Source organism: Stegastes partitus, unplaced genomic scaffold (assembly GCF_000690725.1).
Source record: "Stegastes partitus isolate 25-593 unplaced genomic scaffold, Stegastes_partitus-1.0.2 Scaffold1406, whole genome shotgun sequence".
NCBI classification, from domain to species: Eukaryota; Metazoa; Chordata; class Actinopteri; family Pomacentridae; genus Stegastes; species Stegastes partitus.
In genome coordinates this window covers 61,457-87,146 of record NW_007579137.1, presented here as the reverse complement: position 1 = coordinate 87,146, position 25,690 = coordinate 61,457, and the positions used below count along the sequence as shown (strand labels likewise).

At 41.4% G+C, this 25,690-nt stretch overlaps 2 protein-coding genes across 3 annotated transcripts in view; one reads left to right on the top strand and one right to left on the bottom strand.

Annotated features, from left to right (window-relative positions):
* Positions 1 to 7,759: 7,759 nt before the first annotated feature.
* The window catches only part of tnfaip1 (tumor necrosis factor, alpha-induced protein 1 (endothelial)), a 20,142-nt gene continuing 2,211 nt past the window's right edge, over positions 7,760 to 25,690 (bottom strand). The window contains exons 2-8 of one of the 2 annotated variants that reach the window (XM_008299365.1): positions 20,188 to 20,226; positions 16,504 to 16,853; positions 15,836 to 16,005; positions 13,608 to 13,691; positions 12,352 to 12,404; positions 11,969 to 12,164; positions 7,760 to 8,565 (exon numbers count right to left, since the gene is read on the bottom strand). In XM_008299365.1, coding sequence (XP_008297587.1) covers positions 8,335 to 8,565; positions 11,969 to 12,164; positions 12,352 to 12,404; positions 13,608 to 13,691; positions 15,836 to 16,005; positions 16,504 to 16,744 — 975 coding nt within the window. In that variant the 5' untranslated portion in view covers positions 16,745 to 16,853; positions 20,188 to 20,226 and the 3' untranslated portion in view covers positions 7,760 to 8,334. Of the gene's footprint in view, positions 8,566 to 11,968; positions 12,165 to 12,351; positions 12,405 to 13,607; positions 13,692 to 15,835; positions 16,006 to 16,503; positions 16,854 to 20,187; positions 20,341 to 25,690 lie in introns of those variants that run through there. The other variant, XM_008299363.1, reaches the window with a different exon arrangement.
* ift20 (intraflagellar transport 20 homolog (Chlamydomonas)) overlaps positions 23,086 to 25,690 on the top strand; it is a 9,507-nt gene continuing 6,902 nt past the window's right edge. Inside the window, exons 1-4 of the mRNA XM_008299366.1 lie at positions 23,086 to 23,168; positions 23,883 to 24,020; positions 24,106 to 24,191; positions 25,235 to 25,338. Of these exons, the coding sequence (XP_008297588.1) occupies positions 23,894 to 24,020; positions 24,106 to 24,191; positions 25,235 to 25,338 (317 nt within the window). The 5' untranslated portion in view covers positions 23,086 to 23,168; positions 23,883 to 23,893. The remainder of the gene's footprint in view (positions 23,169 to 23,882; positions 24,021 to 24,105; positions 24,192 to 25,234; positions 25,339 to 25,690) is intronic.

Here is a 25,690-nt window from a genome sequence, read left to right as displayed (position 1 = left end):
CCAGAGTCTGAAAAATGCTAATGTTTTGATTTGTTTTGTTTTAATGGCATTGTGTCTTCATTTTTATGTATACATCAAATATGAAATATCACATGATGATGATGATGATGATGATGATGGTGATGATGATGATGACACTCACTAAAGATGTTTGTCCAAGACTGGTGGACGCAAAACAGTTACCATTTTCCAAACCTTGCTCAACTTGCAAAGACAATGCTTTGCTGTCCATCCACCTCAGTTCCATCATAGAGGGCGTTTTCTGCTGCAGCCAACACTGTTGCCCAAGACCAAGCACATCTGGACCTACATACAGTGGAGGAACTTCTCTTCCCAAGCAGCCAGCAAAAACACAGACAGGGTACCTTTGCAGAGACTGTTGAACCAGGACTCAGATCAACCAGGAACCAACCCAGTCCAACACCCAACAGCAGCCAGCACTCCCCTGACTTAAGGGCTCTGAATAAACATCTTGAATTATTCCTAGTGATACGCAAACATTAATTCTGTATCATTCGCTTTTTATTTGAAGATCCATCCATCCATCCATCCATCCATCCATTACCTATACCCTGGTTTATCCTCTATAGGGTTCCATGAGGTCAGGTCACCAGTCGACACAGGGCCACATCAACATCATTATCAACATCTTCTTCCTCAGAATCAGATTCATCACCAGACAAACCCAGAGTCTCACCTTCAGACCAGACACCACTGTCCTCATCCTCCTCCTCATCAGTCTCATCGTCAAGCACATCCACACCCTCGAAGAAAACAACTTCACCGTCCTCAACATCGCTCTCATCATCAGCCACCTCACCATCAGAGACTGGAGGACTACTCACCATACGAAGAGCAACTACCTCCACATCCTCCTCATCAGAGGAGGTATATACCGGCAGAATGTTACCTTCGTCTTCATCCTTGTCAGATCAGGGACCCTTTCAGCTGCAGGACGCTCTATGCTGTAGGTGACGCCTGCAAGGAAAGAAGGGAAAACACATGATCTTTAATATTCCGAATAAAATTTTGTGTCTCGGCTGACAGCAGCATCTCTCCTTGAACACTCGTACACAACCACACCACTAAGGATTCCTATGTTGTTAGTCAGCACAAACAGCAGATGTTACCTTGTTTCAGCACAGCTCCGTCCACTACAAAACAGAGCAGCACAGACAAAACAAACACATTCTCTCCTGTGAAACAACCAGTAACCTTTTCATTCTGACAGATCACAGTTTATACATGACACCATCAACAGCTCACATACACAACGTCTCTGGATCCCGATTCAGATCTGAACACATACATGAACACATGATCAGAAAAAGAGGACGAACATGACAGACATGCACCAACAGTTTAGATTTACTGTTTTAAAAATGCAGGCACCACAGTAGGAACCGGATGCAGCAAAACTCAGCACACCGTTTATTACTAAGATAAAAATCAATATGTCCACCTGTATGATGATAGAATCAGTCCACATCAATGTCCAAACATTTCTGGAGGGATGTTCCGCTGTTCTTCAGAGACACCTTTTTAGCTGCTCCTTGCTGGAGGGGCTTCACTTTTTTCTTCTTTGGAAAACTCATGTGTAATTTTAGCAGTGTGCTTTGGATGGCAATTGTGCTGAAATATTCCTTTTCTGCCAAGCTTTTGCAGACCGGGAGTCATCCACAGACATTCATAATGTCACCTAGAAATGTCATCTCCCCAACACCATATCACCAAACTCCCTCCTCCATGCTTCACTTTAAAGTTTCGTCTTCCAGTTTTGTGCCAAAGAACAAGCAAGGGTATTTTTCTTGGATCCATTATTCATCCATATAGGTTGGTTTAATGCAACGGCCTTCTCACTGTCTGAGCTGTCACAGGGACTAACAGGGATTTCCACTGATGACTGAAGCACCTGGACATTTGTTTTCACAGTTACATTGTGCAAGCAGGGCACTGTCCACGGCTTTATTTTAGGAGCACTGCAGCTCGGACTAGTGGTGCTCTGACTTGTTCTGTATCTCCTGATTACTGTTGCAACTATCCATCCATCCATCCATCATCTATACACCGCTTAATCCTCACTAGGGTCATGGGGGGCTGCAGTCTATCCCAGCTGACTCAGGGTGAAGACAGCGGACACCCTGGACAGGTCACCAGTCTATCACAGGGCTACACTTAGAGACAGACAACCAAGCACACTCACATTCACACCTACGGACAATTTAGAATCACCAATTAACCTCAACATGTTTTTGGACTGTGTGGGAGGAAGCTGGAGAACCCGGAGAGAACCCACGCTGCACGGGGAGAACATGGAGACTCCACACAGAAAGATCCCGGGTGTCCTCACTGGGACATGAACCGGCGACCTTCTTGCTGCGAGGCAACCATGCTAACCACTGATCTACCTTGTAGCTCCTGTTGCAACTATGTTTCCTCTAATTTTAGTTGGTCGCTAATTTTCATGTATTTGATCAGTTTTTTCAACCGGTCGAGGCAGATGGCCGTCCCTCCCTGAGCCTGGTTCTGTCGGAGGTTTTTTTCCCCCGTGGGGGTTTTCGGTTCCTTCCCATTATTGCAGACTGCTTGTGGACTGCTGAAGCTTATAGGGAATCCAAATGTTTTGGATTGTTGGGTGTTTCTGTCTCTGCCTTTGTTAAGCACCATGAGATGACTTGTTGTTGTAAATATGCGCTATACAAATAAAATTGAATTGAAAATTGAATTGAATTTTTGTTTGCTTTTTTTAATATTCCCTGATGCAATTCTTCTCTATGTAGAGCCGTGATGCAGACATGCAGGAAAAATACAGGAAAAGTAGAAACTCAAGTTAATACACCTGTGATCACTGAATTTTCAATATAGCTCGTCTAAGGTGTGTGTTTTTATTCATTCATAACATGAAATACTCTATTAGGTGATGCAACTTGGAATCATTTGACATTCAGCGTGATATTGCAAAAGTGTTTACTCACTTGTGTGATGTATTTTAACCGCTAACACACTACATACCAGAATGGCAACATCATCGCAACGGTGAAGTGCGGTGGGACGGCATGACCTGGGCCTGAACAGCTCGCCATCATCGAGGAGAATGTTCATCAGGATAGTTTGAATGTGGTTATTGAGCAGAAGCTTGGCAGAAGTCGGATGATGCAGCTGGACAATGACCCTTAATATACAAATAAATCTTTAGCAGAAAGACTTCAAACTAAGAAAAAAACAGCTTTTGGAGTGGCTGAGTCAGTGCCCAGACCTGAACCCAGCAGAGATACTGCAGAATCAGATCAGAGTGTTATTCACTTCAAACATCCTGAGGCTGAGCCGAAGCAGTTCTCTGAGGATGAACACTCCAAAAGGTCTGCTAACTTTTTCCAGCAGCACTGTCAAATGGGTTTTCAATAAACGAGAAACATCAAAGTTGCTTGTGTATTATTAGCTTAAGAACATTGTGTTCATCTATACTTGTATCTCAGATGAAGGTCAAGATCAAACTTTATTACCAAGGAATGCAGAACACTAGGTCATCCCAAAGGGTTCACATACTTCCTGTTGTCTCTGTGTACATCATAGAGAAGATAGCGGGCATATGATGTCCTTTTAATTCAACTGTGGAATTTGTGTGAGCGGTTCTGGTTTTTGGCACAAGGGTTACAAACAAACCTCCTTTTTGAAGTTTAGGTTAACAGACCAACCACATGCACTGTCAACAAATGGAGTGTTATTTACCATCAGCAAGAGAGAGAAGATGATCGAGAACCTTTTTTTAAAAATATATTTTTATGGGCTTTTGCCTTTATTTCAGAGCAGTAAAGATAGGCAGGAAAGGGGAGAGACCTGCAGCAAAGGGTCATGAGTGGGAGTCAAACCCACGGCTGCTGCAACAGGGAACTGTAGCCACTGTTCACGGGTCGCCTGCTCAACTAGGTGAGCTATCGGGGCGCCCAGAGCCTTTTTAGATATAAAGATTGCAGACATTAGCATTTTAATGACCTGGGTCAACAACACGACTTGAAGATACAATAAACAGTGAAAAACTCTGATCAAATTCCCAAAGCCAGAGGTGATACATTTATTCATTCTGTCTAAATAACACTGCAAAAATCTCAACATATTCATTTTATTATGTTAAAAAAAAAAGCAATTCCTCACAAAAACCAGTTAATTTATCTCATTCTTTCTGCTTTAGTCTGCCGTTCATTTGTAGAACTCTACTCATTTAGATATTCTGAATCATTCTTCATTGAAAAGCGCCTCTTTTCCATTTCTGCTCCTGCGAGCGGCTCTACGTGTGAATGTGTGTCCGACTGTGGCTGAGAGTTTTTGCTCCTGTTCTAAATCTGTATTCTGATCACACGATATGCCCATTTATTTAATTAAGTTCACAGCGGCGTGAAAATGCTTAGGCAGTTTTGTTTGCCTCTCAGCGATGCTTGTTGAAGCATAAACACAGAGCCCTGATTGGTTATTTTATCTTACATAGGCACAAAATACAGCCTGGTTGAGCGTGGTCAGCTGATTATCAGCACGCAGGGGGGTTTGAAGTTCTAATACTAAATATTTTAACGAAGTCAAACCACATTTTTATTATTTAAGATCATCCATCCATCCATCATCTATACACCGCTTAATCCTCACTAGGGTCGCGGGGGGCTGGAACCTATCCCAGCTGACTCAGGGCGAAGGCAGGGTAAGATCAGCATTATTTATTTATATATATTTTTTTAATATATCTGTATTACCATTCAGTATATTTTAATCCTGTTTTTAAATAACTGTGTAATTAGTATGCAGAAATGTCCCACACACCAGATCGGAGTTCACAGGAAACAAGGAGTGCATGGAATGCTGATATCAAACTCACTGTTGACTGTGTATTACTTTGCAAAGAGAAGGAAACTCTGCAGATGGGTGATCAGCATGATGGGAAAAGGCACAAACAGAGGCTGACTTCTTTGTCAAGTTCTCTGTAAACAGACACACCAGCTGCTCTTCTGACAAAGGAGTTGCTCAGTGAGTGCTCGCTGAATTTCATTATTCTAATTAACAATGTCAAAACAAATGGTATGATTGTAAAGAAAGGTGATATTGCCAAATTGTTATTACACATTCCGCATGGGCTGAAATGTTCAAGTTTGACCCCCGGCTGGACCTTTACTGTATGGAACCAGCCCTAACACTCACTGCACATTATTTAGCTTTACTATGGACTGTGAAAGGCAAAAAAGAGAACTCATTTACAATGTTGTAGTCATTAAGTTATTACCACTGAGCTCACTGAATTGCATGACAGCAGTGACTAAATATCAAGGTCACCTGGTACCTCCAGTAGAGAGAAGTGGTGCATGTTTGGTGAGAAGGCCACGTCTCTAAATAAGACGAGCAGAGCAATTCAGAACACAAGGAAAACACACCCCTATTATTAGTAGGATTTACTTTCCAGCTTTCATTTTCAAATTTTTTTAACACAACTAGTAGAGGGTGATGGCTACAGAACATCCCTCCGATTTCTTCTGCAACCATTCCGTCACCTCTCAGGACCACCTTTGCTTTTGCAGCTTTGGATTCAAACTTTGAATGCAGAACCTCCATCCAGCTGCTTTTTTGCAGATCTTTCTGTGTTGTCTTAGGTTTTCTGTCTCTTCTTGGAATTCTTTAATAACATGCAAACCCGCTTTTAACCTCCCACTCTACAAGTGCAAGTTCATTCCAGTTCATAAAATATTTAATACTTTAGAGATGGCTAAGAATACAGCTACATAACTGACAACTATTCATGCAAATATTCTTAAATGTTCTGCAAATGTTCTTCTGTTCTTTCATTTATATTGTACATACCTCACCTCTATGCTTTATAGTTGTGTTTTCTTGCTTTTCTTGTTGTCACTTTGCTGCTTTGACGTTGCAGGTTTCCCCTTGTGGGACTAATAAAGGATATTCTATTCTAAAATCTGGCTCAGCATCTAATACTACAGGTTTGCACAGGCTTACAAACCATTTTGGAAAATACAACGACATCAGAAATGCATCCTTAATTTTTAATAACTGCAATAAAAGTCTCGCTATGTGACCTGTCTTTGCAGCTGAACAACTCATCACAGCTTCTTCATTAAAAGGCGCTGCACCGTCCCTCTCCACATGGATTTGGAGGTTTTCTGTTGCATCTCCCTCTGTACCTCATTTATTTCCAAAGGTGTGAGCTGAGCTGCATGTTGGGATTCTCGTTCATCCCTAAAGCGACCCTCGCTGCCATTTCTCAACCTTTCTTTATTGATTTTTCTCACCGTGATGCCGTCTAATCTGCAGCCGATCTTCCTGGCCTTCTTGTGCTCCTTTTGTTCTCAGTCAAAAGTCCTCCGTTTATAAACGTTTTGACGACAAGCTCGTCTGTGGAGGACAGAGGATTTGGCTTTTTGCTGATCTATAGAAGAGTGACCTTCCTTCATTTCACTTGTCATTATTGCTGTTGATATTAACTAAGTAGGTCCAAGATCATTTATTGTGGATGAACTCTATAAAGTGAATTAGCCTTGTACTTATGTGTTTTCTACTATATGAAAAAAACATCATATCGACACGTTAACAGAGTAAAAAAAAACTTGCTTTTCAGCAGTCAGCAGAGGAAGCCTGTAACTTCCCATTTACCTCCAGGTGGCCCAAGCAGATTAACCACAGAGGGATGTGCTTTTTTGAATTGCAAGCGGATGTATACAGATCAAACCCAGTTAACCGGCTACATACTTTATGAGGCCAGTTTTTTCTGTACCACCAGTAACCACAACAAACAACATGGACTTAAATGTTAAGTATTAAACCTTTAGGTACAAATTTCAACATCAGTCTGTAGTTATATCAAGTCAACAAAAACAAGAATACAGTCGTGGCTCTACAATCTGACCCTTAACAATCCAAAACCTTGCTATCCGACAGGTTTTTAGGGAAAACAAACAGAACCCATTAAAAACAGCCTTAACATACCGACAGCCTTGGATTCCGACTCCGACATGACATTTTATGTCACAAATCAGGATAACGGTGTATTATCTGACTGAACAATCTGACAGATTGGCTACATTCAAACTGCAGGACTTGATGCTCCATTCAGATTTTTTTGTGAGGTTCGTTTTTCTTCTGAGTTCCTTCACATTTCCAATTAAATGCGACTTGTATGTGATCTGCTGTGTGAACTTCATACGACCCAAGAGTGTCCTGCATGCACAGAAGAGGACACGACGACGTCACGCACAGCGAGCGTGCTCAGTGTTTGCGGAAGTAAACGTGGATGGTGGCGGCAGCGGTGGTGATGGTGGAAACAGAAGTGTGACCACTAACTAAACTGGCATCAGCAGCCAAGTGCTGCCTGCGCATTCCGGCCACTTCCACCCCATTGGAGCGCTCCCCCGGGGTGGAAGTGGCCCCCCAACCGTGCTGAATATTCAGATATTCATCATTAATTGACCCTGAATATCCAGAGACCAGTAAGTGCTATTCAGACCAGCCCCACTAGTTATTATAACAACTATGAACAACGACTATTAACAACAAATGAGCCTTCAAGCATCAAGCCCTCCTTGTATCTCGACCTCCGTCTTGACAATCCGACAGCCTTGCTATCTGACATAAAAGAAAGTTCCACATTTAGTGTCGGATTATCGAGTCACGACTGTATTTTACTGTGTGTAATGTTCTGCACCTGACAGTTGAGTGTCAATTTTTCAACGACATCCGCTCCTTTAAAACACAACAAAGACAAACGACAGTAGAATAACAGAGACTTTTATCTTCACAGTTGGTAAAAGGCATTATGGTCAACTGCATTAAAACATTAGAGGCACACTAATTCTGGTAAAACTAGAACACATTTGTCTCTGGCAAACAACAGCCTGTAAATGTGAAAAACGTATAAATATAAAGCAGCCTCTCCAGCTGATGCAGAGTATAAGTGCTATGATTGTAACAATATTTCTTTTAAGAAATAGTGCACATTAGTGATTTTTTCCTCCACTACTGATCTAAATTTCATAAAAAGCTACAGTTCTCTAGCTAATAGATGTAGTCGCTCTGGATTCTCTGAAAATAATGCATAAGTTATGATGGACAGAGCATGCAGCTAACTAGAGTAAAAATTCACATGTAATTACATTGAGGCCACACGTTGGACCTTTTTTTAGATTGTGGTAGGGAAAGTAAGATCATTAAAAGATTCAAAAGAAAACCATATGAGCATCATCAGATTTCATGTGTGAATGTTTACCATCCACAACAAAAAAAAAATGGAGGAATTTAAAAAAAACAAACAGCTGAAATCTGTCCAGCGGTTTGGTGGTTTCAGTCTCAGTGTCCCAGTGGCCGGTCATCGTACGTGCTGTACCTCTTGACATGGATTCGACGGACGCGCTCACGCAGCTCAGCTCCCCCGGGGCCCTCTTCTTCCTCGCTGTGAGAGCCGCAGTTGCTGTAGCTGCGACGCGTGGCCTCTAGCAAGGAGTTGTCGGGCAGCGGCATCGTCTCGTACAGCAAGGTGTTGAGAGTCTCCTCGTAGATGCGAGCTTCGGGAAACTCCACCTGAGGCAGGCGACATGGTGAGTAAATGTAGTGGATATACATGACGATTCACAGAACAGACAGCTTCACTCGTAAATACAAACTGCTTATAACAAATACACCTGGTTGCTATGTCTGCCTACAGCGGTGTGGGGATGCAAACTTTGAGTTACCCAATAGTTGGCCAAGTCAACCCTTTATGGGGCACCGACCATATTTGGTAACTTCCTTGGACGGTCAACATGTCCACCCTGTGCCTCTGCTTGAGGTTGAAGAACCATGTGCGCTTTGATTTAGTTTTTATCCATCCATTATCTATACACCACTTAATCCTCACTAGGGTTGTGGGGGGCTGGAGTCTATCCCAGCCGACTTAGGGTGAAGGCAGGGGACACCCTGGACAGGTCGCCAGTCCATCGCAGGGCCACACTTAGAGACAGACAACCAAGCACACTCACATTCACACCTACAGACAATTTAGACTCACCAATTATCCTCAACTGTGTGGGAGGAAGCCGGAGAACCCGGAGAGAACCCACGCAGAAAGATCTCAGGTGCCCCCACCAGGACGTGAACCGGTGACCTTCTTGCTGCGAGGCAACAGTGCTACCAACTGCGCCACCCTGCAGATTTAGTTTTTATATTAGTGCCAGTGTCACTATCTTACGAAAAATGTCACTAAACAAATGTTCCAGGTTGCACTTAATCAACGCTTTGTTACTGGTTTGCATTGAACTCCACTTTGATTTATTTTTTGAGATCAGTGCCAAAACCACCACCCCAAGAACAATGTTACCAAATGAACTTGCCAAGCACTTTATCAATACTTTGTCACTGGTTGTGTAAGGATCATTACCTCAAACTAACATGCAGTTTATTGCTTTTTCTTTGATTTACTATAAAATCCCTTTTTTTCCCTTTTTGTAAACCCCAGATGGGCAAGTCGCCATATATGGTAACTTTATTAACCTTGATTTGCAATTTTTAAAATAAATTTAAAGTCACAAAAGTAAAAAAATATATCTTGAAATATCCTTTAATAACACCCTAGGGTTGAAATTTTTATTTTCCAAGTATTTCAGGAGTGGGTTAACAATCAATAATCAGTTAATCATGCAAACAAATTAAACACAGTGAATGTTTTGTTCCATATGCTGATAAAAAATGTTTTTACCCACCAACACTAATATTTGCTGCAAAATCAGGAAACATCAGGAAATAAAAGAACACCAGCTGACTGAATTATAATTAAAGTGGCAAAAACTAATTACAAGATAAAATCCAAAGTATGACACGCAGCAGCAGCAAACGGGCTTCCACAGTAAATCACCTGTAACCTTATTCGTCTCTTCACAGCGGTTTGATATCTAAATAATCAGCATATCTGATCTACATGATGGAGTGACTTGTTCACTGTAGCTGATGTTCGTCCAGCTGCTGGAAACAGATGCTCAGCGGGAACAGATGTCCACAAATACAGGAACTGTATCAGTCCAGGAAACCTGTCAGTATTTACTGCCACCTCTAAAATGTATTTATACTCAGAGCGGCCCGTCGCCAATACATTTCATCAGTTCAGTTTTAATGTTGTTGGAAGTATGTAATCAGAGTCCTGCTGCTCCTGGGTGTTAGCAGCTACAGTTGCTCTCTGCTGATAGACACTATTTTCACACATTTATGCTACAACGCTCATCAACATGAGTGCCAAAGTTAGCAGGCAGCAGAGAGGTGCGCTCTTTTTATGGACTCTTATGAATGCTCAGTAAACACTCCCGTAACTATCTCAAGAAAAGGTGAGAGGCTCCACCTGGTAATGCAACAGGATACGACAGCTGCTGGTATTTTGGGACATTTATTCACAAAGCTAGCACAGCTACCCCAACATCCTGCAGAGACACACTGTCCCATCTGGCCTGAGCTTAGTGGAACCATCATAGTTTTTAAGGCCAAAGACACCTGCAGCCTCTTGACCAAGAAGCAGAGTGATGGAGGTGATCACAATCACTGAAATAAACCCAGCTGAGATCATTTGGGATGACCTAAAATTCATAGTGGAGGGAAAAAGCCAACGAGTGCTGAACATACGTGAGAAAAGCTCCAGGTGAAGACCTCATGAAGCTGGTTGGAGAAAGACAAATGTGCAGCGCTGCTATTAAAACACAAAGAGCCGACCACTAAACCTTAGAATTAAAACATGTTTTGTTTTGTTTATATTTTTGACATACGGTCGTGACTTGAAAATCCGACACTAAATGTAAAACCTTCTTTTATGTCGGATAGCAATGCTGTCGGATTGTCAAGACGGAGGTCGAGATACAAGGAGGGCTTGATGCTGGAAGGCTCATTTGTTGTTAATATTTATTGTTTATAGTTGTTACAACTAGTGTATTGTTAGAACACTACGCATCGCTGGATTTCACGCCTAATAATAATAATAATAATGCTTAATTATTGTTATTTTCTTGTACTTTCTATATTTTTGGATGCTGCTGTGGCGTGTAAAGTTCCCCCAATGGGGGATCAATAAAGTATTCTATTCTATTCTATTCTACTCTAATTGACCGGTGCGATTGTGCACGTTCTGGCCAATTCCACCCCATCGGAGCACACCCTCGGGGTGGAAGTGGCCGAAACCCACAGACAGTATTTGGCTGCTGATGCCGGTTTAGTTAGCGGTCACACTTCTGTTTCCACCATCGGTGGCGACGCTCCATTGTTAACATTCATGTTTACTTCTGCAAACACTGAGCGCACTCGATGTGTGTGACGTCGTCGTGTCCTCTTCTGCGCATGCGGGACACTTTTGGGTCGTATGAAGTTCACACAGCAGATCACATACAAGTCGCATTTAATTGGAAATGTGAACGAATTCGCAAAAACAAAAAAATCGAAATTGAGCATTAAGTCCTGCAGTCTGAACGTAGCCAATCTGTTGGATTGTTCAGTCAGATAATACGCCGTTATCCTTATTTGTGACATAAAATGTCATGTTGGAGTCGGAATCCAAGGCTGTCGGTATGTTAAGGCTGTTTTTAATGGGTTCTGTTCGTTTTTCCTAAAAACCTGTTGAATAGCAAGGCTTTGGATTGTTAAGGGTCGGATTATCGAGTCACGACTGTATTTTTGTGTTTTAATTCATCATTTTGAAGTCTTTCGTTTTTTTCCCAATATAGAAAAAAATGTATTTAGACTTCAAGACAGTACATTGTATCAGTCTCAGTCTTTGATTAGCTATTTTAAATATCAAATATTTTGCTACGCATGGGTTTATTTGTGATTTCAGCTGTGCAAGAGGCTAAGAAATCCATTCTCCTGAGTAAATCTGGCTTAGAAACCCTTGTCCACTACATAGAGCCATACAAACAAGATTTCTCCTTTTTCTTCCCTTTTCAAAAACAGCAATTGTGACTTTAGTCATCCACACCTTGGTCTGCTTCTTCTCTGTAGCGTAGACAATGGAGGTGCAGCACACTTCAGCCAGTTTGCGACCCTGACCATAAAAGGACCAGCAGCAGATCTCGTCTCCGATCACATCTTTGATGAAGAGGACTCGGCCGTTGAAGCTGAGGGACAGCCTGTCAAACAGCTCGATGTTCTTCAATAGGTTGTCGTCAGAGTTACTGTCAAGACAAAAACAAACTGGTGCTTCATCATTTACTCCAACCAGGAACCAGGGGCTCGTTAGACTTTATTGGCTGGAAAAAAAAAAAACAGTTTCCCTTCACTAAGTACTTTGAAGATGACATAAAAATCAATTATCTTTGTAGTAACAGAGTCGGTGAGCTCTCTGGAGGAAGCTTTTCTTACCTGGTGTAGGAGTACTTGTTGTTGCTTCTGTTGTACACCAGCTTCACAACAGGCTAACAAAGAAAAAAATGGTTAAATATGAGGATTTCATTGCTTTTGACATTTAAACATATCATCAGTGAATTAACTTTTGAGTAGGCAGCATCCATTTGGCAGGAAAACTGTGCTAAGAGAGCAGAAAATGAATATTTATGTGCATTCATTTAAAAATATATGCAAATGTTATCTTCATGTTGGAGCAGCTCCGAAATGAGATTTAAAGATATGAATCATCTTATTTGATCTTATAATTATCGAGAACAAATTCCTTGAAAAGATCAGTCACAGAGCATTGTTATGCTTTTTTTACTGGTAATTTTCTGGTTCCAACATGGTGGGCGATCCAACTTTAGGTAATGCTGTTAATGATTCAAAAATACATTGTTTAGTATGTTTAGCCGTTAAAGCTGATCTAACAGGTCTTTCCGCTGCAGACGTTTAACTTGTCACAGCAGGAAAAGCACAGGGGAATGAAGGCTGCCTTCCAAAATACATCCGTTTTCTTTTTTTACTTCAAAGTACATGCCACAGCTGCCCTGACAAAGTACTGCTTCATGCAGCGCGCAAACAACTGGGACATACTTCTCCGTCATCGTAATGTAAAATCATATGCGCGCTCTTGGCAGCTAAGCTTGTACTTGAGGGAGACACTGTGATGTATGTAACGAAACTGCACAGAGGTCAGAATTGACAGAAAAGCATCCATCCATTATCTATACACCGCTTAATCCTCACGAGGGTCGTGGGGGGCTGGAGTCTATCCCAGCTGACTCAGGGTGAAGGCAGGGGACACCCTGGACAGGTCACCAGTCCATCACAGGGCTACACTTAGAGACAGACAACCAAGCACACTCACACCTACAGACAATTTAGAATCACCAATTAACCTCAACATGTTTTTGGACTGTGTGGGAGGAAGCCAGAGAACCTGGAGAGAACCCACGCTGCACGGGGAGAACATGCAAACTCCACACAGAAACATCCCGGGTGTCCTCACCGGGACGCGAACCGGCAACCTTCTAGCTGCGAGGCAACGATGCTAACCACTGAGTCACCTTGCAGCCGTCACAGAAAAGCATGCAACCTCAAAATCTGTATGTACTTTTGACACACTGTGTATTGGGACACTCTATAGCATGGTAGTATAGATATTGGAACCCAGAAGACGCCTGCTGTGAAGGTTCTGGTGTAGCCATTGGTATTGGTTCTGCATTTACCTTGGTAGAGGACTGGATGAGCCTCTCCTCCTCTTTACAGGAAGTGACTACAGGTATAACGCACAGGGGTTGCTCTTTATTTCCCTGTCAGGCAGAAATAGAACTGTGTGTTAGACATTAAACGTCAGCATAGCGTCTTTGATACTGACAACATATTTAGCCACTTTAAACAGTCATGAATGTGTTAAGAAGTATCGCCGACTAATTACAGTGCTGCTTTAGTTTCAACTTTTCATTTTCTATCACTCTTCGAACCATTTCCTTACAGCAAGGTTACTAGAAATTTCAAAATGGCAGCTTGCAAGTATTTGGACATTCTCTGTTCTTGAGGTTCTGTACTCAACACATTCTGTTTGAAATAAATTAATAGACATCACATTGAAGTGCCAAGTCTCTTCTTTATTTTGAGTAGGTTTATTTTGATGTTGAAAAAACTATGTGGGAGATATACCTCTTTAACATAGATCAAAGTAGCTGGACATTTGGCTAACGTAGCTGTGTTAAATCACACACTAAAGACTTCCCACGTGATTCAGAGCTGGCTCGGAGTTTAGGGTTACACAAGGAAAAAGGTGGTAAAGAAGATAATGAAAAGGCTCAACAGAGGTCCACATCCAGCAGAGAGATATCAAAGGCAGTTGGTTTCCCCAAATTAGCCATTTTTGACTATATGGCTGCACACCAAGTCAAGAATGCTCTGCAGGATGTAGGTCTGTTTTCTGTTATATAAGCAAGAGAAGATTCCCTGAGATGAACCTCACAAGATTCTGCAAACTCCCGGGAAGCCTCAAACACAGTACGGTCAGGCTGCAGCTTGGAAAACACCAGCAGAGTTGTGGAGCAAACTTTTCTGAACTGATGACACAAAAATCTACCCCTGCAAAAAGGATGGAAGGAGGAAAGTGTGAACACAAAGAAACTGCTCGACAGCCAAAGCACCTCCTGTGTCAGCTGTTAAATCTGCTTCTCCTATGGTTTGGCCATGTATTACAGCCAACGGACTCACCACACTGACATTTACTGATTTCACCCCTGATGGGAGCAGCAGGAGGAATGCAGAAGTAAACAGGAGCAGACTGTGTGCTCACATTCAGACAAATGCATCCAAACTCATTGGACCACACTTCATCATTTAGCAGGACCCCAAATCCTAAACATACAGCCAAAGCAACCAAAGAGCTTTTTCGTGGTGAGGAAGTAGAATATCATCAACTGGTGGAGTCAATCAGCTGATCTCAAACAGACAGGAGCAGAGAGACTCCACAGCTGATGGGGTGTGAAGGTGTCTGTGGTGAGGTCTGGGAGAGCATCACCAGGAAAGATACAAAACATCTGCTGCCTGATGCCTGTGGTTGAAAGAGTTCAGGCCCTGGCACTCACTGACTACAAAGGATTTTTTGCCATATATTAAATATTCATCCATCCATTATCTACACACCGCTTAATCTTCACTGGGGTCGTGGGAGGCTGGAGTCTATCCCAGCTGACTCAGGGTGAAGGCAGGGGACACCCTGGACAGGTCGCTAGTCTATCACAGGGCTACATTTAGAGACAGATATATTATATTAAATATGATGACTTTTTTAATCTGTCTAATTCGTTCTAAACCCCTAAACTTTGGCCACTCTGTTCAAAGAGCTAGATCTCCCATGAAGTCTTTTTTCATTGATGTAAACATGCTTAAGTTAACCCTCTGATCCACAAGCAGTTTTCAGTCACATTTTAGATTCACTGTGGGCTAATTTTTCAGCGCATTATAAAGTCCTGATACTTTATGGAAGCAGCACAACCGTGATTAGACGTAGAGAACTTTAAAATGTCACAGAATCTGGTTACTGCAAAAACCTTTTTTTGGCAGCTTTTTAAATGAGACATGTAGAATAAAGTGATTGTGATTAAACAGTCAATTTGAAGCCGAGATCTGGATATTTTTCCCAACAAAACTTAAAGTCACGTGATTAGATGTCTGAGGATTCTTCTAGTTTTTACAGTTTCTGGCTCTGCAATTTTGGCATAAAACCCTCCCCGAACTAACGTACTTTTCAAACCTGCTGGTCGGTTTTGGGGTTCAAAGGATTAAAGCTAAGACTTGGCACATTAATGTAGTATCCATTTTTGTATTTTAAATTCATTGTGCTTAAGTACAGAGCCTGAAGAGCAAGTAAAAGTGTAACTGTCCACATACGTACAGTCTAGACTGTGTATTAGTCAGCATGGATGTGACTGACCTGCAGGGTGTTTTGACAAAGCTCCACTAGACCCTCGATGAGGTAATACTTTGCCTCAGCCAGCAGCTCCTGGACAGCCTGGCGGCCTTTTGGTAAAGTGACTGTGCCGTCACGCAGGTAACACAGGATGCTGCCAAAGTGTTTCCCATTGCGATCAATCAGGATCCAACCTGAACACAGAAAGGTGGTGGCTCTGAGAACATGCATACTGAAACCACAATGGAACACCATGACTTCAAGTTTGCACTCAGAAAAAACAATGTGTGGCCAATAAAGCAGCAAACCCAGAGTGTTTGAGAGGCAATGGCACTATGTGTGACTCTCTCTGGGGTTATTTTAATGAAATTCTCTTATTTATTCTTGACCCGTTACGATCATGATGAGCAAAAGGATGAGGTCATGAAAGACATTTGCAATGTTACCCTCCTAAATACATCAGTGAAGCCATGTGTTTTATACAAGTATAGGGATCACACTCTGAATAGTAAGAGAGCTGTTAGAGGTTATTGTGTTGAAATTTGTATTATTTTACCTGAAATGACATGTTAAGCAGAATATTAAAATGGCAAAAGTACTTTCAGCACCAGATTTGTGTGAAAAGAAAACAGTATAACATGAATTTTATAGGTACAGGAAACAGTTAGTGTCTGCTATTCAGAGACTCTCACCTTCTTTATCTGTGAACACTTCCTTCTTTCCACTGAACATGGCTTTCAGCATCGAGTTCTGCTTGGTCAGCACTTGCAGCGTGGTGTAAAACAGCGTCCCGCCGACGTTGAGGCGGACATATTTGTTGCCCAGCCCCACCGCTCCTCGGTAACTGCAGGTCTTGGTCTTGGGACAAGCCAGAGGAGGGGCGAGGGAGTTAGAGTCAGACTGGGTGTGATGCAGGCAGCTGTCCCCGGACATGTCCCTTTGGAGGTAGATGACCACCCTGCAGACGGAGGTCCGAAGCTCCCCCGCCGTGGTGACAGCTACTGATGAGGCCGCCACAACCTCTTACTACTGCAGATCATTCCTGAGAAAACAAAGAGCCATGAATTGAGCACCAAAATGACCCATGGAGCTGTACAGAGAAGGTCAGCGCTGATAAAAGCTCATTTCACACATGAACTCCTTTTTGTTTCTCTGACAGCATCTGAAAGTTTCAGCTTTATGTCAGAATAAGGTAACTGGTAACTCGTCCATAAAAGTTCCATAGGCTGTTTTACTAGGTTGGGCTTGGTAACATCTCCATGTCACTTTGAACACAACACATCTGACCTGCATCGGTCGCAATCATGGACAAGCTTAGATGGGCGATGTACTGCATTGTGTGTAGCAATTTGGGACCTTTTCCATAATTCAACACTGATGTTAGTCCCTAAACATCACAGACAGCAAAAGACACAGTTTAAGTTTCAAACTCACAAAACACCTTTCTCATTCATTCTCATCTGTTAGAAACTGAAATGTCCATTAAAAAAACAAAAACAAAAAAAAAAAACTCACTGTGATTAAAACTGAGCCTAAAGCTGAGATTGACAACAAGTTAAGAGGAGATGAAACTTCATTTGTTACTTCCAGCAGTTTGTAGTGAGTTTATTAAACACCTGCATCATCAGACAGCAGCAAAGCAAGAGAGCTGCATGTATTTCCACATGTTGGACAGCTAAACAATAGCGCCAGCAACTTCATTAATGACTTATCGTTATAAATTCTTTCTGTAATGGAGACAGGATCAGTCTGGTTCAAGATCAAAGTCACTGTAACCTGCTGTTGGTAGAAGTTGGATTATCATCACACATGGACAGAATTATTAGTCATTAGGAAAACATAAACAAACTATACTGTTCGTTATTTGGACAATTTGACAGGATTGCTATCAGTTAACACTATTTTCTTCGTTAAGGCATTATTTAATATATATTATATACNGATTCATAGTTCTTGGTAGCTATTGGGATCATAATTACATCTGCAATTACTAAATGTAAGAACTATGCAATCAGAGTGTGACATGGAGACAAGATCAAAGGTCAGTTACTGTATCCACGTAGGAGGACGGTGTATGAATGCTGGTAGGACATTTCCTGTTCTTCAACTCTAACATAGTATCACTGTCAGCCAATCGCATGACTGGATATCATATCAGCGTGAACAGAAAATGTAGGTTTCCCCTCAGTGGAGAAGGCTGCAGATGTAGGGTCAGATCGCCCCCTACTGGTAGCTGCCGCTGAACTGCAACAGCTGCTCATCACAGTGAGATATACAGTCGTCCTCAAATGTATTCGTCCCCTTCCATTAAAGAAAAGGCAAAATTCACAGTAATCACTCAAATAACTAGAAACTGAAAAAAGTAATAATAGATAACAATTTGCTAAATTCTAATTTAATGAAATAAGGCATTGCTTTTGAATTGTGGTTGAAAAAAAGAATTTTAAAAAACAAAAAAAACTGTCCCGGACAAATTAGAGCACTTTGCTGATGAGCAGTGAATCCAAACACCTGTCAACAGGTGCAGAAGTCTGATTGAGAGTTACAGAAAACACTTGATTGCAGTGATTGGCTCAAAGGGTTGTTCGACAAAATGTTATAGGTCCCATCATGCTTGTTGGTTTTCTGTTGAACCACAATTCAAAATCAATGTCATGATTTTCATTTTTTTTAAAAAAAGTATTATTACTTTTGTCAATTTCACTTTATTTCAGTGACAGCTGTTTTTCTCCTTTAACGGAAGGATATGAATACATTTGAGGACGACTGTAAATGACAAAGTCAGTGTAGAGATGAAATGATGAGTATGACGTGATTGCAACTGTTACCGTGGGAGTTATNGGAGAACATGCAAAGTCCACACAGAAATATTCCGGGACGCGAACCGGCGACCTTCCTGCAGCGAGGCAACAGTGCTAACCAACTGCGCCACCTTGCAGCCCTAAAATAAATCAAAGGATCAATAAAGTTGTATCTGTCTATCTGTCTATCTATCTATCTATCTATCAGGAATGTAAAATGAATGACTGAGGCTGTCAGACTGTTGAACTCGGGCTGTGCTCTGTGGACTCACCACCATCACACACAGACTGCACCAACTGCACTATTAAACACTTGTATCCATACATATGCAATATTTTAAACACCAAGTGCAATACTACAGTCTACCTCGCTGCTACACATATGTTCAGTGCTTATTTTTACTTATATTTTGCTCTTGTTTTTATGGTTCTTGTTTCTTAAAAACCGGGACCTGAGTACTTATTTCGTACATGTGAATGTGAGCTGGCATGACAAATAAAGTTCCTCGAATCCTTGAATGACAGTCACATTTACAGACTGGTGGAGCATAAAATGTTAGATATCGAATGTTTGAAAGAGGCTAAATACTGTTGAACTGGTCAAGCAGGCCGCCCAGTGGCAAAAAGCGTTCATCACCGAGTGGAAAGCACCAGCCCTCCTCTTATCTTTCCCTCAGTTCCCTTTCCCATTAAAAGGAATGTGGCTGGGCCGGAAACTAAAGCGGGAGGAAGGGAGGGAGAGGAGCACATATCAATGAGTAGATGACAAATTATGACATACATAAAACTCAGTTATTATTTTTGTAATTAACTAAAATTAGCAGTTGAACCTGTAAAGTGCAGCAGGTCCTGGCAGTGGTCCTGATTTAAGCCACTGTCTCACATTGTCCCAGCTAACAAACGTTGGGGTTTCAACCTCCAATTGGTGCCTGGCTAGCTGGTTAAACTTTACCGTTTTTAAAGCTACTTCGGGAAACAAGTTGAACAACACTTAACCTCACTTAAACTGGCGAACAAACTACTTATTCACTTAACAAACAGCTACTTAGTTAGCTAAGGGTAAGTTGGGGTGTCCTGTCGGGTCGTAATGTTGATACAGGCTGAACTCGCTTAAAAATGTGCCTGTTGAGACATTTTAAAAGCCGTAACACTGCCTAATTCTACCTCAGTGACTAATAAGTACACCTATCTGGTCAATTCTTGTCGTCTCCACCGCTAAATGCTTTAAATACCACTATATAGTGAACGTTTTCTTTGCCGTGCGTCAGTTTGTGTCACCGCTACTTCTTACGTGGGTGTGTTTTGCTAACGTTAGCTAATGTTTCAACAGGGGGGCAAACTTTCACCGCAGACGCTACATTAGAGGCTGAAAATACACTGAGCTACGGTCTCGTATTATACAAAACTCACATTAGCACAGCCTAAAATATCCTTTGAACAAGTCCCCCAGATGTGAATGTTCTACCGCACAAAGTGACAAATTGACAGATTAGTCAATGGAGTTGGGAACGCTGTCGCCCTGAGCTCCATCCAGCAGCAGCGAACAACACGCATCAGTCCACCAAGTCCACTTACCGGCCTCCCCGAGCTGCCAGACGTGTTGTCAGATACCCGCTGACCCGACACCTAACTTGGCCTTTTATCATCGAGAAACAAAAATTCTCAACCGTGTCGAGATTTGAGTTGGCAACTAGTATGAAAAGTTTCAACTCTCCCACACCTTCTTCTCCCACTGAGTTTAATGCGAGCTGAGCGTCGCAGAGCACAATGCTGCCCCCCAGCGTCGGAGACAGGAACTGCCTCCATCTACCTGTGTGTCTGCATCATGAGTCCACATGGAAAAGAACTACCAGAGGAATAAAAAAAAAAGTCTGACTATCACTATTTTTAAGAGAAAGATAAAGCAACAAAACTCCTCCAATAGCAGCTAAAAGAAAAACACTTCATGGTTTTGCCTTCGGGTTTCTACTTGTGATGCATGATATTAAAATTTCTGGCCGATACCGATATGATTCAGATTTTCTGATATCACTGATAACCCATATTACCAATGTCGATATTCAATTTTTGTTCACACTGAAAAATGAGTATAAGTCAGCACTGTGAGAACGTGAAAACTATTCAGAAGAAGCCATACCAAATTAGACCACATAGTCTTCTTTATAACAAAAGTAAAACATATTTATACATATTTAATGTTCAAGTCCAGGACAGTTTAAGTAAAAACACCTGTGAAATAGCAGCAATATGAAATGTAGAGATGAAGGCACGAATGTTAGACAATCATCGGTGTTTCACGTCGGCTAAATTTGTTCATCGGACCAAATACCGATGTCTGGGGAAAAAACATTAATACTGGCCGATACCGATGTGGTCGCTGGTATGTCATGCATCCCTAGTTTTCACAGTTTTCTTACGCTAACTGCAACACCTGCAGGGAGCACATATGGAGATGGATGTATCTTAACTCTCCAAATAAAAGTTCCAGTGATGTCCTGTTTGATGCCTGTGACTCTGAAATAGCCACCTCTAAACGTATAGGGGAAGATGGTGTTCCATATTTGTCCTAGTGTTTAATGAAGACAGGCATTAACAGAAAAATGTAATAAAATAAAATAAAATAAAAAGAGGCAAAATATATCATAATACACAATTTTAATCAGATATGCTAGTTTTTATCTCGAAAGTCAAACAAATTTGACTTATTGTACTATAATGGAACGTTATCTCATAATTTTGACATAATCATCTCCTTTATAATCCAAATAATTGGTGTTTCGGCCTCTCTGCAGGTATTTCTGGCTCTGGAGCTGCACATTTCTGATCCTCCGCCACCTCCCCTGTGGTTATTGTATTGTTGTATGTATTGTTCTCCTATTGTATTGTTTGCCTGTTTTCTATGTGCTGTCTGTTTGTCTCTCCCCTTTGTCCTCGCCCCATCCGGTCGGGGTAGATGACTGTCCTCCCTGAGCCTGGTTCTGCCGGACATTTCTTTCTGCTAAGTGGGAGTTTTTTTTCTTTCTGCTCCCATCAAAGAGCTTCCTCATCTGCACTTATATAGCGCTTTTATCCAAAGCGCTTTACAATGTGTTTCTCGTTCACCCATTCACACACACATTCATACACCAACAAACCAATGGTGACATGCAAGGTGCTGCCTGCCATTGGGAGCAACTTCGGGTTCAGTGTCTTGCCCAAGGACACTTCAACTGTGGAGAGGCAGGGGATCGGAGGATCGAACCGCCAACCTTGCAATTGGAGGACAACCTGCTTTACCACCTGAGCCACAGCCGCCCTCTTCAAGCAAATCAGTTTAATTTTATAATGAATAAAAACGTGGAAAAGACATAATACCAAATACAGCAAAATTAATCATATTTTAAACTCAGGAAATGAAAAAAAAAAAGTATAAACAAGTTGAATAAAGTGTACACAGATGTTATATTATGATTAAAACTGATTGAGGACATATGTGATACAATAAAAAAAATAAATTAAAAATCAAATGAAATTAGGTGGACAATAGTAAAGACAAGTTTAACAACAGTGTAGGAGGTTTGGACAGGACTTTATAAAGTAGAACTGATTAATTAAAAGCAGTGAAAAGCAAAACTGTCTGTAGGTTATTTCTGGCTTAGAGAGAATCCTTTGGATTTGCTGGGTTTCTTTTTTATAACATAGTTTTGTAAGTTGCTCACCTTTCTGTGGGGATTGTTCTGAAATTACTGATGCTGTGAATTGTCGCACATTATGCCTCTTTAGATCCGAGCTCTTGTTTGATAAACCTTTTTTTTTTTTAAATTTCTCTTAGCTATTTGATCTGATCAATAAAAAAAAAATATAAAGAAAATAAAAATATATTTTAAAAATATGTACAAAAAATTAAAGAAATAAAATATCAATAATATATATATTTTTATCTTTACAAAAAAATGAAAAATAAATTAACTACTGTAGAAAATAACCCAAAATGTGATGTCCATGGATGTGGACGCCAGGTCATAAGATGTTAGTTTTCCTGTGACACTGACACACAGCAAGTATCTTACAATGTACGGCAGAGAACAACAGGCATTGTTTAAAAGTCTATTGCGGATTTATTTTTTAGCAAACAAATCGGACAGGGGCTTACATGCTTGCGAGGTCTGACACATCACTAACATATAAATTAATTTACTGAATAAAATCCACTGTCTTACATGCCTTACTACACATTTGACTTGACCAGTTTCATAGAGCCCCTCTACTAGAAACATTACGGTATTTGACTTAAGCGTACTAAGGATAACCGACGGTTGTGTTATTTGAGCGTGTGGCATTACAAAAACACTTATGTGGTCGTGTTTTAGCTTTTTAGAAACGATGAAAAAGCACCAGAGAGCCGGATTTCAGTTCCGTGGAGCCTTACCCGGAGCTCACAGTGGTATCACTGTGTGGTTTCCCTGACAGCGGCGGCGGCGGGAGGAGGAGCTTCGCTGCTGCTCTGCTCGCGCTGCCACATAGACACACAACACACACAGAGCCATCCGCGCTAACGGTGATAGCGGCGTAAACAGGTAAAATATGGAGTTTCACCTCCTTCAAATGGCAACTACGGGCGAATTTAGCTATACTACTTAAGGAACTTTCAAAACCTTAAACGGGGCGGTGTGTTTGGTCCAGTTAGGTTGTGTGAGCCGGCTAGCGAAATTGAGCTAAATAGCTAAGTTAATTCAACTAGCTAACTAATTTTAGCCAGATAGCTAACAGTAACAGTGTTAGGCTGGCTAATAGGCAGTAATGTACACCGGGTAGATATACTCGAGATCACTTTTTGAGACTGTAGGTGAAGGTATGAGTTAACAGTGCTTGCTATACTGAGAGCTGACGTTAATGTGAACTGCTGGGAGGAAACCTGAAGTTACAATTAGAGCTCCGCTTTTAACACTTCACCCCCAAACTGAAGAGGAGAGTAAAGCTGCATGTAAAATGGTCGATCAGTGCCAGTATGCCTGGTGTGTATGGTCACTGAAGGTCAGAGTACGATCAAATGTTTATTTAGCAAGAACAGACGGGCCATATGTTAATACTAGTGTCTCCATTAACTGAAGGCGCAGACAGACAGTCAGCAAAGCACATAGTGTCTCTGTTGGTGATAGTGAGCCACCTGTCAGCAGAACACACTGCAGATTATCAAGCTGTAAAGCCTGTTGATTTCAGTGCAGCTTATCTTCCTGATGTTTCTAATTGTACCCCTGAACTCCAACTTATTGATGTTTGCTTTGTGACAGGCCCTGTGGCCATGGCTAAAGACCCATTAGCCGAGGCAGGCTTTTACTTTGACGAGCTCAACAAGCTGCGGGTCCTGGAGCCTGATGTCAGCCAGAAGACTTCAGAGCTCAAGGAGGAGTGTAAAGAGTTTGTGGACAGTAAGCATACAGTGAATTAACCCGCCTCCACCTCCCAACACCAGCAGCTTCTACTGGGTGTACAAATGTGTGTTGTTCTTTGCAGAAATCGGCCAGTTTCAGAAGATAGTGGGTGGTCTAATAGAGCTGGTGGATGAGCTGGCAAAAGAAGCAGAGACAGAAAAGATGAAGGTAAGTTTGACATTTGGCCAAAGAAAGCCCTTTGTGGACATAGGATACATGACACTGCTGCTTCATCGTTCTGTTACAGTGACAGCATTTAACACTTTTATGGCAATGTTCATCACAGCTTCACTGAGATATGCACTGATAACTTCTAATTGGTATTAATTAATGAAGTTACTGCTGTTGTTCCACATGTGTAAATGCAGCAGCTGTCTCTCTTTGGAGACACTCAAATCAGAACACATCATTGTTCACTCTATCAGAAAGTTGGGTGGCCGTCATTGGCAGTTAGAAGAGAACAGTGTTGCATTTTATTCATCTCCAAAGCATTGTTTGGAAAATTACATGAATGTCTCACTTGTCTTTGTAATTATGGATCAATTTCTCATCAAACTAGGGCCCAAGATTTTCTAGTCTTGGAAAACACACTCATTAAAACTGAGATCGGGAAACAAGCTTTTCGATGTTATGCGCCCAAGTATTGGAACAAAATTCAAAACCTGTTGAGATTAGATCGTCTAATCCCATTTGACAGGCCTTTGTGTCCAACATGGAGCAGTATGAGTGGACTTGTTTTCTTTCATTTTAACTTGTACACTCTCTCTAACTTATGATTGTTTTTTTCTGTATGTATGGAGTGTTTTATTTTGATTGTCTGTGGCGTTTATTCTGTATAGGAGAGTGTATGTCAGTGTAAAGATCTATTCTTTGTATTTTACTCTGTATTTTAGTAATAGCTGAAAACTGTATTTTTTGCATATTGTCATGCTTACAGGGCACCCACAAAAAAGAGAGTATCTACTCTCATTGGGGCTTTTCCCTGTATAAATAAAGGCTAAAAAAAAAAGGACCCTGTTGCTGTCTGATGCTGCAGGTATTTAAAAAAAATTGTGGAAAGACTCCTACAAACAATTTGAAGCAGCAAACCAAACCTCAACTAGTTTGTAATATATGTGAAATTGTAGGGCAAAGGGAATGAGAAAAGTGTTGAGCAATTTGAGATCATGAGAGTAAGTCTGTGTTAGTGATTATGTGCTGTTCTCCTTTAGGCAATTGGAGCCAGAAACCTGCTGAAGTCGGTGGCAAAACAAAGAGAGGCGCAGCAGCAGCAGCTACAAGCTCTCATAGCTGAGAAGAAGATGCAACTCGAGAGGTAAACAGTGTGTGTGGGTGGACTTCAAACCCGACCCACACCAGCCAACACAGTGCTGGTTTGTGCTACATAGGTCATGGTTTCCCGTGCATTCAAGTTCAGCAACCAAAATAATACATATCACTCATGCCGATCTAAATCAGTGGCTTCTGTAGCAAGTAAACTAAATGCCACTGGTACCAACAGCAGATGGAATATATGTTTTTTTGAAAAAAATTGTAGGTTTCCCAAATATAATTAAAAATGTGGCCTTGAAATCTTGATCAAAATACGTCCACACATTTGTGCTGAAAATGACTTTCAGGCTCTAGAAAATGTGGCCTGTGATGAGATATTTCAGCCAATCAAATAG